The sequence below is a fragment of the Pyrus communis genome, chromosome 5 (assembly GCF_041283825.1).
Source record: "Pyrus communis isolate YQ-2024b chromosome 5, ASM4128382v1, whole genome shotgun sequence".
NCBI lineage: Eukaryota > Viridiplantae > Streptophyta > Magnoliopsida > Rosales > Rosaceae > Pyrus > Pyrus communis.
The window spans coordinates 28,829,104-28,845,811 of record NC_142569.1 but is presented as its reverse complement, the minus strand read 5'-3'; the positions used below and the strand labels follow the sequence as shown (position 1 = coordinate 28,845,811).

Genomic DNA, 16,708 nt, shown 5'->3' with positions numbered 1-16,708 from the left:
TGACCTCTAGCCACATCAAAACTTGAAGATTGATGCAGCTCGACGGGCACTACCTCGTAAGCTGAGAACTATCTAGTTGTTATGTAGTTCCTACCTTACAGCTAAGTTCTTGTTCGTTTCACTTGTTTTTCAATAAAGAATTCATAAGTAATCTACAACTTGGTTCAACTGAATGCTTACAACAACTGATCACCCCTGCACTTCAAAAAAAGACCGCGTCTTTCTGAATGACTCATCGCAGGAATTGCGCCCCCCGAGGGACCAACCATGCTATCCAGTGCGAGAGGGTAAACCAATTACCTAACACCCATCTGGGTCTGCTCTCCAGTGCATGAGGATAAACTAATTGCTCTTTAGTGCGAGAGGGTAAACCAATTCCTTGACACCCACATGGGTCTGCTCTTTAAGGCGGGAAGATAAACTTATACTCCGAATATCCAGACGTGGATGAGCCGGGTTACCCTGGTATAGCTAGGTGCACGATGGCTTGCACTGGGATTCCTAGAAGTGGGTACAATCGTCTTTTTCAAGGCTTAGCTAACTGAAGCCTAATCTGCGAGGAATCGAGCCTCATAGACGGATGCGGCACATTATGCAATACGCCCCATGGACGGCTACCTTGAAACTCTAAAGTTGTTATCGAGTGCATTAAGGTAGCCTACGGTTTCCAGAAAACTGCCTATGGCTTACCCTTCGAGCAGTAAAGCCATGGTAGACTTATACAACCGCACATTCTTGTGAAAGGTAAAACAAGCTAGCGTGCATATACGAAGCTTTATCCACTGTCGACATGCTACATAGTCGATAAGCTTTACCTCTGCCAAGAACATAATGACCGATTAGATCTACACTAATTCCTAAAGTGTTGTGATATTTGCTATGCAATCCATTCGTTACATAAAGAGCAAAGAGTTCTTTCAAACCTTTACTTATGAAATTCCATACAACCACGTACTTTTGATACAAAAGGTTAGCGAATTTCATGACCTAAAAATCTTTAGTATGTTGTGATGCAGGCCACACAACTCAAACGATTGAAGAAAGCTAAGGTTAACAACAAGCGGTCACGCGAACTTGTCTGCTTCTGTAAGTAAGGTGTCCGGCTATCGACCCTATGGTTAACAACCTTGCAAAAGTTCTACACCAATACATATGGCTGCATAGGCTATGTGAGCATGTCTGCTTATACAAAAGCAGCACGCTTGCCACTGGTCTAAAAGTCAAAGGTTGGGCGTAAACAAAAGACGTGAAGATGAAGAAAAACGAAGCAAGCAAGTTTATTAAATTTTCTAGCAAAATTGATAAACAAATAGCAAAGGCTGAAAGAGTTCAAGCAAAACAAAAGCAACAAGAAAAATAAAGAAAATCCTAAAAGCTACTAAGAAGACTACCCTTTAGCAGCTTAGATATCCCACGACTACTCGGCCACTACACTTTCAACAGCCGCAACGTTCTCAGTAGTGGCATCATCCGGCGCTTCACCCCCGGCTGCTCCAACTTGGGCATCAACCTCTCCAACTACTTCACCAACGAGAGCCTCAAAAGTAAAGGCAAGCAAGTCTTCGGGAGAAATAGAGAAGGTTTTGAAGTCTTTCCTAGCAAACTCGAAGTTAGATGACCTACCAAAGAGATGATCTACATAACCCAGCTTGTAGAAATCGACCTGACTCTGAACAAGCGAAGCTTTCTCACATTTCAGTTGCATGTTCTCCTCGAGCAGACCAATATGGACGCGCCGCAGCTCATCCACTTCTTTCTTCAAACTTTCGTTGATCTTCAGCGTACCTTGGAGTTCCAACACTTGGGGTTCAAGCCTATTAATGACCTTCTTGAAGTGGATCACTCGGTTATAAGCAACAATCAACTCTTTATCCTTTGCATAAGTAGCGAAACAAAGCTAAAAAATGGCACTCTCAAGATCTTGAATCTAAGGTATGTAACATCTGATCTCCTTCTCTGCACTTTGATACTTAACTTGGATCGCATCAAGCTTAGTCTTCAAGTCAACGATTTCTTGGCGAACGGTCTTAAGCTGTAGAGAAGTGGGGGTAGAGATATTAGACCCTTTCAAAGCGACGAGCTCATATTCCAACCTCTTGATCTTCTCAGCAGAAGAATAAGTTTCCGCTACCATAGCCTTTGCCACCTCCTTGGCAGCATTGGTATCCTTTTGGTCAAGGAGCATAGACCCAGCTGCCAGAATAGTTGTCTTCTGCATCATGGTAAGTAGGGCAGTCTTCCTATACTTGGTCATATGCTTCGCAAAGGAACTTGGGCTCTAACGCCATCGACAAACTTGGCACAAACGTCTATGTCTTCAAGCAGATCTGGTTTAAAAAAATGCATAGATCTCAGCAGCCTCCCTAGAAGCAGGCTTAGTGGATTTCTCATGTCCACGTGAGCAGTCTCCTTCTTCCCAACAGGCGAATCAGTCTTAGCATTTGGGGGAGTAGGCCTTGGCGCCACTTTACACCTGCTGCCATTTCCTGCGAGCAACCCAACAGGCGTGGGGGCATTTGTGGAGTCAAAAATAATCAAGAAGAATATGAAGACGACATGTGGATTTTTTGGGTAAATAAGACAAAATTACCCTCGAGGCACACCAGAACTCCCACGCGCAAGTAATGGACAATCACGACTCAATCAAGGTCAAAAGTAATCAAAATAGGTATTTATTCAAAAACTATTTCATCCATCCTCATCAGATCTTCCCCACAAGGTAACCCTCAAATATTCATTCAAATTAGGAGTAATTACCTAAATTAACTGGTTAATTTCCTAATTCATTAATTAATTTTCTAATTGATTGCAAGGCAAAAATTTGCATCCACAAATTTTTGATTGTTGAAATGAAGAAAATAAAAAATTGACAATATATCAATCATACATTAGTAGTATAATGAAAATAAAATGCTAGTTAGACCAATTTTTTAGACCACATATCAAACCATGTGACATGTGTATAATAAGAAATAAGCATATTAATTAACACTTGGTAATAATTCAATCATTAAAAATCATGTCATGTAATTTACAAAATATGATTTAAATTGATGATCTTCTTAACATTACTCATGATAATATAAAGACGAACTACATATTTGTACCATCATAGGTCCCATCTAACGATATGTAAAAAACAGGTCATTCTAACAACCAAATGGCCCGAATGTCAAAACTAGACCATTTCATCCAAAAGACAGGTTGGGAGGTAAAATGGGTGTGTGAGAGAAAACAACCCCTTTTTGCTTTCTTCTTCTTAATGATATGTGCGCCTCAATGGGTGTGTGTGAGAAAACAACCCCTTTTTTGCTTTCTTCTTCTTAATGATATGTGCGCCTCAAGAAAGCTGAAGTCTCCAGAAGCTGAAGATGATAAGGTGAGCGAAAGCTGCTGCTTATCCGTCTTAGAAAAGTTCTTCATAGTTGGTTGTAAGCCCAATGTGATTACTTTCAGCATTCTCATCCACGAGATTCTTGTTGACAATAGAGATTCTGAGGCAGCAGGACTTTTAAAAAAATGGTGGATGGAGGTTGTAAGCCTGATATGATTACTTTCAATAGAGCACAAGGTTTTTGTACGACGGGTAACAATAATGCAGCTATTCAATTGCTCAGAAAGAAAGAAGAAAAAGATTGTAAGACGTACATCGTTGCTTATAACACAATCATTGACAGTCTCTATGTCAATGCATTGAAATCTTCTCGAAAATGATTGGTAAGGGTGTTGCCCCGAACGTCATTATGTGTACCTCTGTGATTCATGGAGTTTGTAGATAGGTGAGTGAAATGAAGCTACATTGCTGAACAAAATGGTGTGCAAAATATTTTTCTGGATTTTTTCACATTCAATGTCTTGGTTGATGCATTTTGTAAGGAAGGGATGGTTGTGGAAGTAAGGAGCGTGATTGAAATTATGATACCGAGAGACATTGTGCTTAATACCGTACCCACAATTCACTCATGGATAGTTATTGTCTGCGAGGAGAATGTTGAAATATCCCACTTCGACCGTATCTATGAGAAAAGAAGAGTTTAAATATCATAACCCTACTCTAATTAACGCCGAGGTCTTTTGTGATAAAACCTCACACCTGACGAATTGTGCAGATAGTAATTACCAAGTTAGGGACAATATCAGTGTTGTTGGAACCTTTGATAATTTTACATAGTATCAGAGCCGGAGAGTAGGCTAGTACTATACTTCCACGTGATGGGTGGGTATGATGATCCAGAAAGACATTGTTCCTGATACGGTTATGTACAATTCACTCATGGATGGTATTGTCTGCTAGGAGATTTGAACAGAGCAAAAAAGGTGTTTGATCAAATGATTAGCAATGGCTCTGTTCTTAGTGTTGTGAGTTATTTCGCATTGATTCACAGATACTGTAAGCAAAAAAGGGTAGATGAGATTAGCATGCTATTTCAAGAAATGTGTCTGAGGGGACAACTTCTAAATACCATAACATATATTGTTCTAATGGATGATTTGTGCAAAGAAGAATAGAAGAGGCACTAGTTCTCAATTGTTCTTGCAATTGGGTGAAGCGGCTTTCTTGCGCACAAAAACTTGCTTCAATAGTGAAAAATTGATAAGGCAATTGGTAGGAGGACATGTGGCATGGCAGCTGCCCCTGCCAATTATTGCAAGGGCAGGCGCCCTCAATTGCACCAGCAAACAACCATGGTCCCACCATGTGAAGAACATATGTGCCAAATAGAGCAACATTCCTGTTCTGCTTATTAGTTGGACTTCCAAATGTTAATTTGGTGAACAAAAGGGTATAAATAATATTAAATTTATATATTTTATCCTGCCACTTGCATCTTTATCGACTACCAAGATTACTCTAAATATAAAATTACTAAAAAATACCTAAAAATTCCAAAAAAAATAAACCCAAAATTTTGTTTACAAATACCCAACCACATATTGTCACATCCCGGCCCGGTCACGTGACGGCCAACACGCCTTGATTTCGGTTGGGGTGTGTCACATATTAAAAAAATTAAAAAATTAAAAATATATTTGTAAATAGTAATTGTCCTTACCCTTTACTCCTTTCAAACTACTGAACGCATAAAGACAATTATTGTGTAGAGTGAAAAATAAGGCAATTTTTATTGCCCTTGCCCTCCAATTGTCATTGCCCTCCCCCAACCAAGAGGTGAAGATGCTCTAAGATGCAATCTTGTGGCCAAAATCCAGTTATGCATATTTGTGGTGTTTGACTGACTAGACTGTCTAAAAACAAACAAGCTGGGATGGCAATGGAACTTTTTAGAGAGATGGAACACAAGAAGTTGGGTATGAGTATTGGAATTTACAATATTGGCATCGAGGGTTTGTGCATAGCCCAAAAACATGAATCTGCGATGGATCTCTTTTGTGGTTTACAATCAAAAGTACTTTAACCTAATGTGAGGATGTATAATATGATAATTGTTGGACTCCTTAATGGAGGCATGATAAGAGAAGTAGAAAAAGTGCTTAGAGAAATGAAAGATAAAGGCTGTTCTCCAGGTGGTTGGACATATAACATGATCATTCGAGGGTTTATTCGTAACAATGAGACATTAAGGGCAATGGAACTTTTTCGCGAAATGGTGCAGAAGGGTTTCTCTGCAGATGCATCAACCACATAATTGATCGTTGATTTATTGTCCATATATAAAGTAAATCCCGCTTTGTTGCCATTGATAAAAGAATGATTAATTATGTGGTTAGTTCCAATCTTTGAAGCAGAGCCTTCTCAGTATTCCAATGACTTTTGAAGCTGCTGGACCTTTGTTAAGTCATGCAGGTATTATGTATATAATTTGTGAGAGAAGTCCATCAATTACTTTGTCATTCTTATGGCTGCAAAAGCATGTGGTTAATTCTGTAGATTTGATTTCAAACTTCTGATAGAGCTAATATTTCTTGTCACAGGAAAGTTATTGGTTATCTACTTTATATTACATGCTACTCTCTTATTTAAATTACCAAATCCCGCTTGTGGTTGTTGAGAATGAATCCCACATTGATAAGAGGAAGGACCTTACATAAGCTTATAAGAGATTGGGCTACTCTCCATATTGCCAATTGGTTTTATGGTGGAACCCCTCAACTTTCTTTATGGTATCAGAGCAGGTTATCCTAATTGTGAAGCCTAACGGCCACACACGACCCACGTCAAGGCTGGTCTTTCTCAACGTGTTGTGGTGTACAGCACACAAAACCTTTCGATATAAGAAAGGGCCGTTCACTTGAAAGAAGAGAAGAAAGAAAGGAGGTCCGATGTGTTGTCCACGTGCTAGGCTTGAAAATTCACCATACACAAGGAGACGTGTTGAGAATGAGTTTCACATTGATGGGATGAGAGACCTTACATGGGTTTATAAGAGGTTGAGCTACTCCCCATATTTCCAATTGATTTTATGGTGGAACCTCAACTTTTTTCAGTTTTTATAGTTTTCTTACTATGGTTACGGTAACGTTGCAGTAAGAAGTTACTGCACGTATGATTTCTCACTTCTTTGGAAGGTAACCGTTTCTTTCTATCAAGTACTTTTCCCAGCATTTCTCTCACTTTCGCGTTCTTTCTTTCTTCATCCGTGCGTTAGGAATATGACATAAATACGGTGGCTGAGGTGTGGAAGAATACCACCAAGGATATTGCAGATTTCCGGTTGGGGAAGTACTTATCTAAGCCTCCGGTGTATCACTTTGGCGTTCTGTACCAATAATAGAATAACATGTATAGTAAAATTTTCACATGACATAGTAACTATGGTATCCCTATGGTATGTGTAAACTATTGCTTCAAACTAGGGGCCTTTTACTAATTCAAAGCAAATTGCCCAATACTGTCTTTTTATTTATTTCAGGAATTGCCAAATATTGTCAAGCACAAGAAACCATCAACATGCTTGTGGGTTGAGAAGAAAATTACATAATGAGGCATGCAACTTTAAAGTTAAGCAATGAAGCAATAAAAAGTGTGTGATAATGTAAACGCCTTAACAACTTAAAAAATGCAATTTCTATGCTGCTTTTAAAAGTTTATTTCATAAAACGGAGGGGAGCCTTTAATGTATTTTTTCATTTCTCATAATTTTCTCGTTAGTTTTAAAAACTACATTGTTTAACCTCTTGTGTTTCACTCTCTTTGGGGGAAGTGACTACCACCATCTTCTACTACCACTGCATCTGCCCTCATTGCAGCTACCACCACACCACAATCCCACCGCCAATTTCATCACCAACACCCTCACAACCACCATCGCTGCCTCCGCTACTGCCACTGCCATAGTTGCCTTCAACACTCCACGCCCCCACCCCACCATACCATGATTGGTCTCAATCCATTTTGCACATAAAAGTTTGAACGTCAAGTACATTTTAGTCATCATACACATGTATTACAGTTCAAAACTTAATATAAGTTGTCTATATATATCTCACATAAGTACACTAGGATTTCTTTTAAGACTTTACAGTACTGGATACACACTTCATTTATTTAATTAATACAATTAATTCACTAATCCGACTGCGAACACGGATGGCAAAAACCTTCACTATCATCTCAGTTCGGAATGAGCTTGAAAGGAGGCTTAACAAGAGCTGGTGCTGGATCATATCGCCCATAGTCTTTGGTGTTAGCTCTAAGCAGCCTTTCATGGATTCTGGCTACTTCTTTGTGGTTCAATGGCTTCCCTAACATTTCCTACGGCGTGAAAATCAGAAAACGAGTCAGAGGCAAAACTTAAAATTTCTGTACAAGTAATACTAATTAATTAGGAGGAGGAGGAAGAGGAAGGAGATCATAAACACCAGAATTTCTGAAGCCTTTCTAATTACAAACCTCTGTAGTTGCATCCATTTCTTTGGCAAACTTGTTGACAAACATCGATTTTCGACCTGCAAATGCAGTTCTCATATCATGCATATTAGTGAAGGTGAAATCTCCTTTTCGCTTGCATAAATTAATATCTTGTTGCACAATATTTCTGGCTAGAGGAGTCTATCTATTATGGCTACTCAGACGTAATAAGTATTAAGCAAAAGATCAAATCAATGCAAATTAGCTACATTTTCATAAACATCGTAAATAAGGGGCTGCTGGTGCACTAGCTCCTAATTATGCATGAGGGCATAACTACAAGAAATTAGTGTTTTGCGAGGATGCTTTTGGTTACTAAAAATTGCAATTCTTGTCGTTAATTGTTTCATCACTGCAGCCCTTTTTTCTTGTATATATGCGTATCTTTATATATATATATATATGTGTGTGTGTGTGTGTGTGTGTGTGTGGATAAACAGACATCTCTGACAAAGCAAGGATTCACATGACTAATTAAAACCAAAGGCTGCAGCGGAACACTTAACGAAAGACAAACCTGCTGCAAAAGCGGTTGATAAAAATGATGCTGAAATCAGAAGAGAGAGGATGCTGAACTTCTTGAGGAACATGAAAGCCATGTTGTTAAGCTACTTTGTTATTCTTGTTTCTGTCTGAGACGTTTTGTTATCCTTTAAGATGAGAGAATTTTAATGGACCAAATGATATATGCTTCCTACAACTTAATGCAAAGGAACATCAAATCGTCTACTTAGAGTGGAATTCCTAGAGATAAACAGAAAATTGACAGTTAATTATAAATTAATAAAAGCTTTATCCTTTTTAGCTTTGAATTGTAACGAAAAGGTGACATTGACCACTTTCCTGTTGTTGGGGGCACTAAGTCTAAGAAGTTAGTGGACTTATATAGTTAATTAAAAGAATAGTACTTAATGTATGACCCACAGTGGAAATTATCATGAAACCCCTAAATATCTTGGCAAAACATTGTTTATAACTAGCAATCAAAGTAATTATAAACTTTGAATATACAACAAAGATTTTTAAAAAGCAGCAAAAACACCAAGCCCAATAGGGCAATAAAAAAGAGCTTAAAACGGGAAAAACTATAGCGAAACCAGATTGAAAAAATCCGACATAAAATTTGGGACACCCCATCATGAATGACCATTTACGTTTTTCAGATTGCTGTACATGTTCAGTTCAGTTATGAGTAAACTCAAAAGGACTGAAATGGAAAATTTGGAAGGCATGTAGGCTGTGCTTGAATTAAAGAGAAACATTAGGTATAAAAATTGCTTTTATGGACGACCAATGCTTTCAATTATCTATAAAGACAAAGGCAACATACCAAATACCACTTAAAGGACACTCAACTGGTGGAGAATAAAGACAAGCATATCTGCACTGTAATATTTAAAATAATCCATCTTTCTTTCCATTTGGTTTCCAAAGTGGTGTTAGGGCAGCCTCTAACTTAAGCAAGCCATTCCTACATTTGCCTTCAATAATTGGCCAACCTACTCCTTCCCTAATATCCGGTCAATTATCGTCTAATTTTGATCTTAGACAATGTTAGAATACCATATGATTAGTGGGAATGTGGGATGTTATGCACTAATTTGAGAAATTATAATTGAAACTGAGTGTGGGATATTTGTGATGTTTCCAATCAATCACTAAGATATCTCACTAGGATATTTGTGATGTTTCCCATCAATAACAACTGTAGGTTAATTAAGTTCTTAAATTTCCCCTAAAAAAAAAAGTATAACGTTAATTATCATGTCAACATTATAAAATATTAACCCAAAATCATGTCTTATATCACATATATATACATGTGCGTCACCCACTTTAACAACTAGTGACAACTTTAATGTGAGTTATGCCAGTTGGTTAGATTAGTGTGTCCACATTGTTTACTCAAGCTCTTGCTCTTCCAAGTTTTAATCTCTCTTTCTTTGAATTAGAATAGTTTCACTTTGTAATAAAATAAAAAATAAAAAAAACCTAACTAGTTGCAATTCATATTGCATTATTGGTTTTTGGTAGTAAAGTACTAAGAAGCATATGCAATGTAAATATTTCTCTTCTCTGTCACACTACTAACCAACTGTGTGTGTATAGGATAAGATTGTTTAAGTGCCAAATAATTGCTTGGTTCATATATGGCTACAACCTTTGGTCATTAATTTTTAATTTTTTTTTCAATTTTTATATAATATCTCCTGAATCTCCTTTCAGAGATTGATTCTAACTTTTATTTATTTATTTACTTTGTTTATGTTTGATCATGGGGACATGAAATCTGAAAGGAGTAAAAATACATTTTAAAATAAATTATAAATCTTTTAGTGTTGATAATATCGTTTATTTATTTTTTTTGAAAAAAAAACTCTAAATAGCAATCAACAACCATCGACAAAATGAAAGAGCTTGTTAAAACAATTGTATCTAAATTGCAAAATAAATCTAAACAAGCCAAATGACCAATAACAAAATTCATACAATAAAATTAGTACCTTTATTTTGAAGTAAGCTAATATTGGATTCCAATAGCAAATTCAGCAATTCATTAGATTATTCCAATGTACAATAATGAATTATACTATTGTAGATGAGACTAACTTATATTAGAGAATTTGTCAGGTTTGTGTGTCTAAATAGCATTGCCTATTTTATCAATGACCGATTTAGTTTTAGGGAAATTTTATTTAAACTCATATAACCTCTTTCTACACCCATATTATTTTAATTAAACTATCAATATCTCTTTAAACCCAAATTTACTATCTACTCAATTCAATATGTGAACTTTACACCCATATAGAAAATAAACCCAAAAATCAGTTGGAGACAACTCTGTTTCTAAAACTATTTTCATATTTGATTCTTAAATGTGCGAACTTGCTACTCCAATATTTTCTCATGAGAAAAGTGCCCATGCAGGAAGGTGATGATCTTCTCTTTTTTCTCGCTAGAGTAAAAAATATAGTCACATTGATATACATTGTTCTCATCTGTATAGGACAGATGATATTCATTGTCATCAATGTCCCAACCTTCTTTTGTTTTAGTGCCACAGAAAAACCATATTTGCTTAATGCGTCAATAATATGGTATCTGTTGTGTTGTTGTTCATTGGTTTAAATTGGAAATCATTGACAATTATTATTCTTGAATATATATCAAAGCAAAACTCGAGGACTTTATCAAAGTCGTGTTTGCTGTATTTCAAGTTGTTAGAAGTAAGAACAATTTTGCTAATTATCATTATGTTCCGGATTTGGACTTCACTTTTCTGGAGATGAATCCTTTTGCATTGGTTGATGGATGACACTGCTGCTTTCAAGAACTTCAAAAAGTACATTTCTTCACTTCAGTTGTTTATACCTTCTCTGTTTTTGTTATGTATATGCCAAGCTATTTACTAGTGTTTTAGCTTCATTATTTTTATGTTTCAGTTGGTGGCGGTATTGAATTCTCCCAATGCCTTTTGGAAGTGTTATGAGTCCTATAGAGAAATTTACTCACGGGCTAATAAAGACCTTCTTTGCAAGCATTCTACTTTTAAACTCTTAAAAAATTAAAATCAAAAGAAAAAAACCTTGCATAATTGGTTTATATCTTATTAGTTGGAGGATTTGAAACTTCAAAATCATCATCTGTCGGTCAGAATGAACATATGATAAAGATTGAGTGATGATATAGTTTGATTATTGAGTGTGGATTTATTGATAAATTTAACTTTTATTATTAATTTCATCTTGTTCTTGATGGTAATTATTCAATAGGATAAAAAAGACAATTCACATTTAAAATTTAAGTTTGGTGTAGAGTGAAGTTATATGGGTTTAAATAAAATTTCCCTTGAATCCGAGATTATTTTGTTTTGCAAATGTATCAAATAAAGTAACCATGTATGTATCAAATAAATCAACGGCCTCTTTACATATTAGCCTAAAAATATGGATACTTTGAAAGGAAAAATTCCCTTTTATCTATTACTATACATACAATAGGAGAAAGAAACTCTATTAATTTTAACACATTGGTATTGTCATGAATTTGTAATATTTCAATGAAATAAATGAGATGTTGTCTAAGGACTACGTAGCTAGTGCCACTACTGGAAAAAATAAATTGCGAGACGAACAAGAACTGTCTCCTAAAGCCAACAGTCTTGAAAATTTACCTGATGGAAGTTCGTAGGTCAAAATTTGTTGTGTCAACGTTATCGTAAATATATTTTCCCAACGGCAACACGATTCCATTGGTTAACTTATACTTACCTGATGACAATTGCGACGACAATCTGATGGGCAAACTTGCATTGACTGTTCCTTACCCGACGGAATGATGTTTAATCGATGAAATTTTGGTGATCGTGTCAACATTGGTTTTAAATTTCAATAGTTTAAAGCGGCGAAGGCTGTTGTCAAATAGGTAACACAAAATTATTAATTTATGCTCTGCGTCCAATTTCATCGGTTTAGTTGAAGTAAACCGACGAAATGATTCGTCTTGTAAAAGTAATAAACTTTTTAAAAAAAATTAACATATTAATTAATCAAACGTTATTAATGTTTGATTAATTAATTTTTTTTTAAATTCACTTATTTAATATTAAAATAGTACACAATTATTTAATTGAAGTAATTGTCCCTCGCAAATTAAAAAAACTAGCCTCTTGCCACACGCATACGCATGTGGCAATTGACCTTTTTATATTAGGTTATGTCTTTTAATTTTTTTTTAAATAACTACTTTATATTTTTATTAAAAAATTATTCATAAAAAAAAATGAAGCAAAACCATGAAACCGTCCACTAACATGGGAGTTTTTTTTTTAATTAAAGTTTTAAATTTAAAATTCATTCAAAATTAAAATGTGGTGAATTACTTTAAATTCTTATGGTTCAATTGTAATTTTAAGAATTCTTGAAGGACAATTTTTGGTATTTTGAATGCTTCACCAAACTGGTCTTCTCCCTTTATATATATAGAAAAAATAAACAAGTAACTGTCTTTTGAAAAATACCCACAAAAAAAAAAAAAAAAATAGTGAAAAAATTCTCATAGCCACGTCCACTGCTCCCTCCGATTCTGAAATTCATTGGGCGGATTGTTTAGAGCTTATTGATGACTTTCTTGATCAGCACAGTAGTCGCGTAGCTTGAACATCCACACTTTGAAAAGTGCCATCCGCAACCCATAAATTTAGTCAAACGTTTGCGGTTCACCATAATCAATATCGAACTCGGTGTAAAATAAAAAGAAAAACAAACAAACATTAGTTATAAAAAACAATAAATTGCAAATTATATATATAAAAAATTAAACTTAATAAAAATAATATGTGAAAAAAATAAAACAATTACCGAGAGTTGTTCCATTAGGTCTTGCTTTACATTCCGGGGGATATGGTTCCATTTGTGGATAGTAATAGGGCACCGGGTACGAATGAGTGCACGTATGAGGCAGTCAACATAGCTCGAACTTGAGGACATGTTGGACGCCTATGTCGTTCGTCATAGTCAACTTTGACTCGTCCATTGACAAGAACAATGTGCCTAGACATCTATTTAAATAAATAAATTAGACTTTTCAAAACCGCAATTTATAATATAACCAACAAATTAATTAAAATACAATAAAAATAAAATTACTATAACAACACCCATCCCACTCCCCAACCCCGTCCCCCTCCCATTCCCCGTGACCCTTCCGACCCACCCCGCCCCCCTCTCCACCCAACTCCTCCCCTTCCCCGTGCCTCCTCACCTTCCCGGTCACCCTTCCCACCCACCCCCTCCCCCTCTCCACCCAACTCCTCCCCTCAACTTCTCATTTCCCTGTGTCCCCTCACCTTCCCCGTCACCCTTCCCACCCACCCCTCCCCCTCTCCACCCAACTCCTCCCCTTCCCCGTGTCCCTTCCCATTCCTTGTCTCCCCTCCCTTTCCCATACCCATAACCATACCCATACATGACACACCCCAACCCCAATAACACAAGTTATGAGGCTGTAATGTGTTGGCCGACACTAAATTGACCATATGACCCCATCCGGAGATGACGTCACAAGCCAACTTAATGACGAAGCCAAGCCCACTCGTCTCCACCAATGTTCTCCTTATTCTTGTTATGTCCTGAAGGGGTCGATAAAACAAAACGTGAGTGTACTAGTTTTATTACAATTATAAAACCATCATTTAAGCATAATAACCCCTGTTTTCAAAACATACATAGCGAAAGCTATATAATAATACTATCGCAATAGTAAAATCTCATTCATTAATATCATCAAAAAACAATCAAGTCAAATCCATAAATCATACCTTCCATCAATCGATCATGCTAGCATCCACTAGCATAAGTATAGCAAGCAAAAAATATACTAGCATCAACTAGTTAATCTCAATACCGGTAATAATAATCAATCCTCTAGCGTTTACTATGACAAATATCACTTGCAAATAAATCTATGACCGAAGATAGCTATATGAAATATCACATGATGACCATGTTGTGAAAATAGATCACTGAATATCCAAAGATATTATCAAATATCATCACAAGTCTCGTCAGAAACTAAAATATTAATATGCATCCGCATATTAGGCATATATATATGTATGTATATATATGTATATGTATATGTATGTGTATATGTACATGTACATGTATGTGTATATGTATATGTATGTGTATATGTACATGTACATGTACATGTATGTGTATATGTATATGTATAACGTACAAATGTTTTAGTTTTTCGAAGGGGTACACTCACAGATAAATAGAGTGCCCCTCGCAAATAGGCTCATTGTCTGTATCCTTCTGATCCTCTAACAATCATGTGATAATTAATATAAGCTAATACAAGTTTAAAATATCAACATATGGAACATTGTCCAAATCTACCTTTTAGGCTTCGAATTTGCACAAACGGAGGGCACCACAAGATTTAGAACACCGAAAAACCTGGGGTTAGGTCTCGGGTCTGTCAAGCGCCACCGTGCTCCGATCACACGCCAACACACATCGCCTTGGTGCTGTCGTGCCGGAAAACACGTGCCACCGTGGGTGCGCTGTTGTACTCACCTCCGCAGTTTGGCGAGTAGACGTCACACTCATCGTTGCCGGTGCAACATGCCAGAGTAGTGAGGGTTTAAGACTGTTAATGGAATATACCTTTGCCGTTGGATGATTTCGTTAGAGTTAACGGAATCCTAAGTTCTACCGTTAAACTTAATGTAGATCGTCACGGGCACCCGTCTGCCGCCGGAGCCTCACTGGAAACTGCAAAAGTTGCACTGAGGGCTGTAGAGGGTGATTTCAGTCCCAAATCTCACGAATTTCTCATCAAAACTCACAGAAAACATCAATTAAAGGCTCAGGGACTTACTTTGAACAGGTTTAAGAGGAGTGGGGGTCCAATCTACCTCGGACTCGACGGTCCTACCTCGGACTCGACGGATTTCCCTTGAAAACCCTCGCCGGATTCTGGAAATAGGAAACACATTGCATGCATGTCAAACCTTAGCAAATTCGAACTAAAATTAACATGCAAGAAGGTATCTAAATACCTAAGATTGGTTCGAGTTGTTCTCGAGCTCCAGAAATGACAAACTTGCCGGAGTTTGCTCGGAGAAGATGATCGAAAACTGGGCAATTACACGGAGAGACATGCAGAGGTTTATAGCACGAATAAAAAGGTTTAAACCTCACCAAATTCAGTCCCAATTGAAAAATAAATGAAATAAGAACACTGCAGAACCCAAATCAACCTTGAACTCGAGGACTGTCTGGCTAAAATTCAAAGCCGAGGCTGGGCATGCAGGTTCAGAGTATAATCGAGTTAAAGCACATGTTTTCAATCTCAAAATTCGAATAAACAAACAGTTTCAACACATTTAGATTGAAGGAAGAGCAAGAATCTCACCTGAGATCAAGAGCTAGAGCTCGAAGCTCACGGGTTCCATGGCAGTTCACTGCCCATCGCTCTGATGATGCATGAAAAGGTACAGACAGGTTCCTCTCGTCTCAGAGATGCTAAATATATGGTTTTCAAGTTCGATTGATGAAAGAGTGAAGGTGAGAGTATGGATAAGGCTCTCGGCTTAGAGAGAAAGAAAGTGTTCGAGACTTAGAGAGAGGAGTGTTTTCAGAAAATGGGAAGGGAGAGAGGCCGGAGTGGGCATAACCCCACTTAAAATTTTTTTCGGTGAAATTACAAATTTGCCCCTCACTAATTGTTATTTTACAATTAGGTCCCCTAAAGTCTTGATTCAAAATTCGATATCAACGTTAAACTAACGCAGGAAAAATAAGATTATGAAACTTAAGAAAGTACAAGGATATAAATCTCGAGTCGAGGTTCGATTAATTAAGGCACCCACTCGAGGTAAAATAGTTATTTCACATATATATAGGGAATAAAATACAATATTTTAAGGTATGGATTTGTTTGGGTCCAAAATATTATTGTTGGGCCGAGCAGCAAGATGTGCTCAGCCCAAGGTAATGACAAATACTATGGGCCGAATAATAAATCCCGGGCCAGTTGGCAGGGTCGGCCAAATCCTATCCTAAGTAGTCCGGATAAATAGAAAAGGTCGAGGAAGTCCTGGTGCGACCAGGATTCTCGACTGGCAAGGAATAAAGCCTCGAAAAGAAGGAAAATTCAGAATCCCATAGGTTTGTTCGAGTTAGAGTCAAAATGGGACAAGGACTCCCAATCCAAATCAGAATTGGTCTCAAGGAATGGGGTGCTATAAATACAAGAAATCATGCAACAGAAAGCCCCCTTCAAATCAGCATACAATTGCCCTGCGCAAAACATCTCAAACAC

General features: G+C 37.0%; 1 protein-coding gene and 1 long non-coding RNA gene across 2 annotated transcripts; both read right to left on the bottom strand.

Moving 5' to 3' along the window:
* Window positions 1-7,406: 7,406 nt before the first annotated feature.
* On the bottom strand, window positions 7,407-8,704 carry LOC137721579 (aspartate carbamoyltransferase). The gene is made up of 3 exons (XM_068460672.2): window positions 8,388-8,704; window positions 7,853-7,908; window positions 7,407-7,714 (listed from the first exon to the last, which is right to left on the bottom strand). The coding sequence occupies exons 1-3, from the start codon at window positions 8,467-8,469 to the stop codon at window positions 7,574-7,576; spliced, it is 279 nt and encodes a 92-aa protein (XP_068316773.2). The 5' UTR covers window positions 8,470-8,704; the 3' UTR covers window positions 7,407-7,573.
* Window positions 8,705-13,834: 5,130 nt separating this feature from the next.
* Window positions 13,835-16,018, bottom strand: LOC148697089 (uncharacterized). Its single transcript, XR_015962082.1, has 4 exons — window positions 15,800-16,018; window positions 15,444-15,521; window positions 15,263-15,360; window positions 13,835-15,177 (listed from the first exon to the last, which is right to left on the bottom strand). It is a non-coding gene; the product is annotated as an uncharacterized LOC148697089 (long non-coding RNA).
* Between the last annotated feature and the right edge of the window lie 690 nt (window positions 16,019-16,708).

Coding starts and splice junctions, on each gene's coding strand:
- LOC137721579 (XM_068460672.2), bottom strand. CDS start 8,469: ATGGCTTTCATGTTCCTCAAGAAGTTCAGCATCCTCTCTCTTCTGATT. Junction 7,909..8,387: donor ATCAACCGCTTTTGCAGCAG/GTTTGTCTTTCG, acceptor CTGCATTTGCAG/GTCGAAAATCGATGTTTGTC. Junction 7,715..7,852: donor AAATGGATGCAACTACAGAG/GTTTGTAATTAG, acceptor TTCACGCCGTAG/GAAATGTTAGGGAAGCCATT.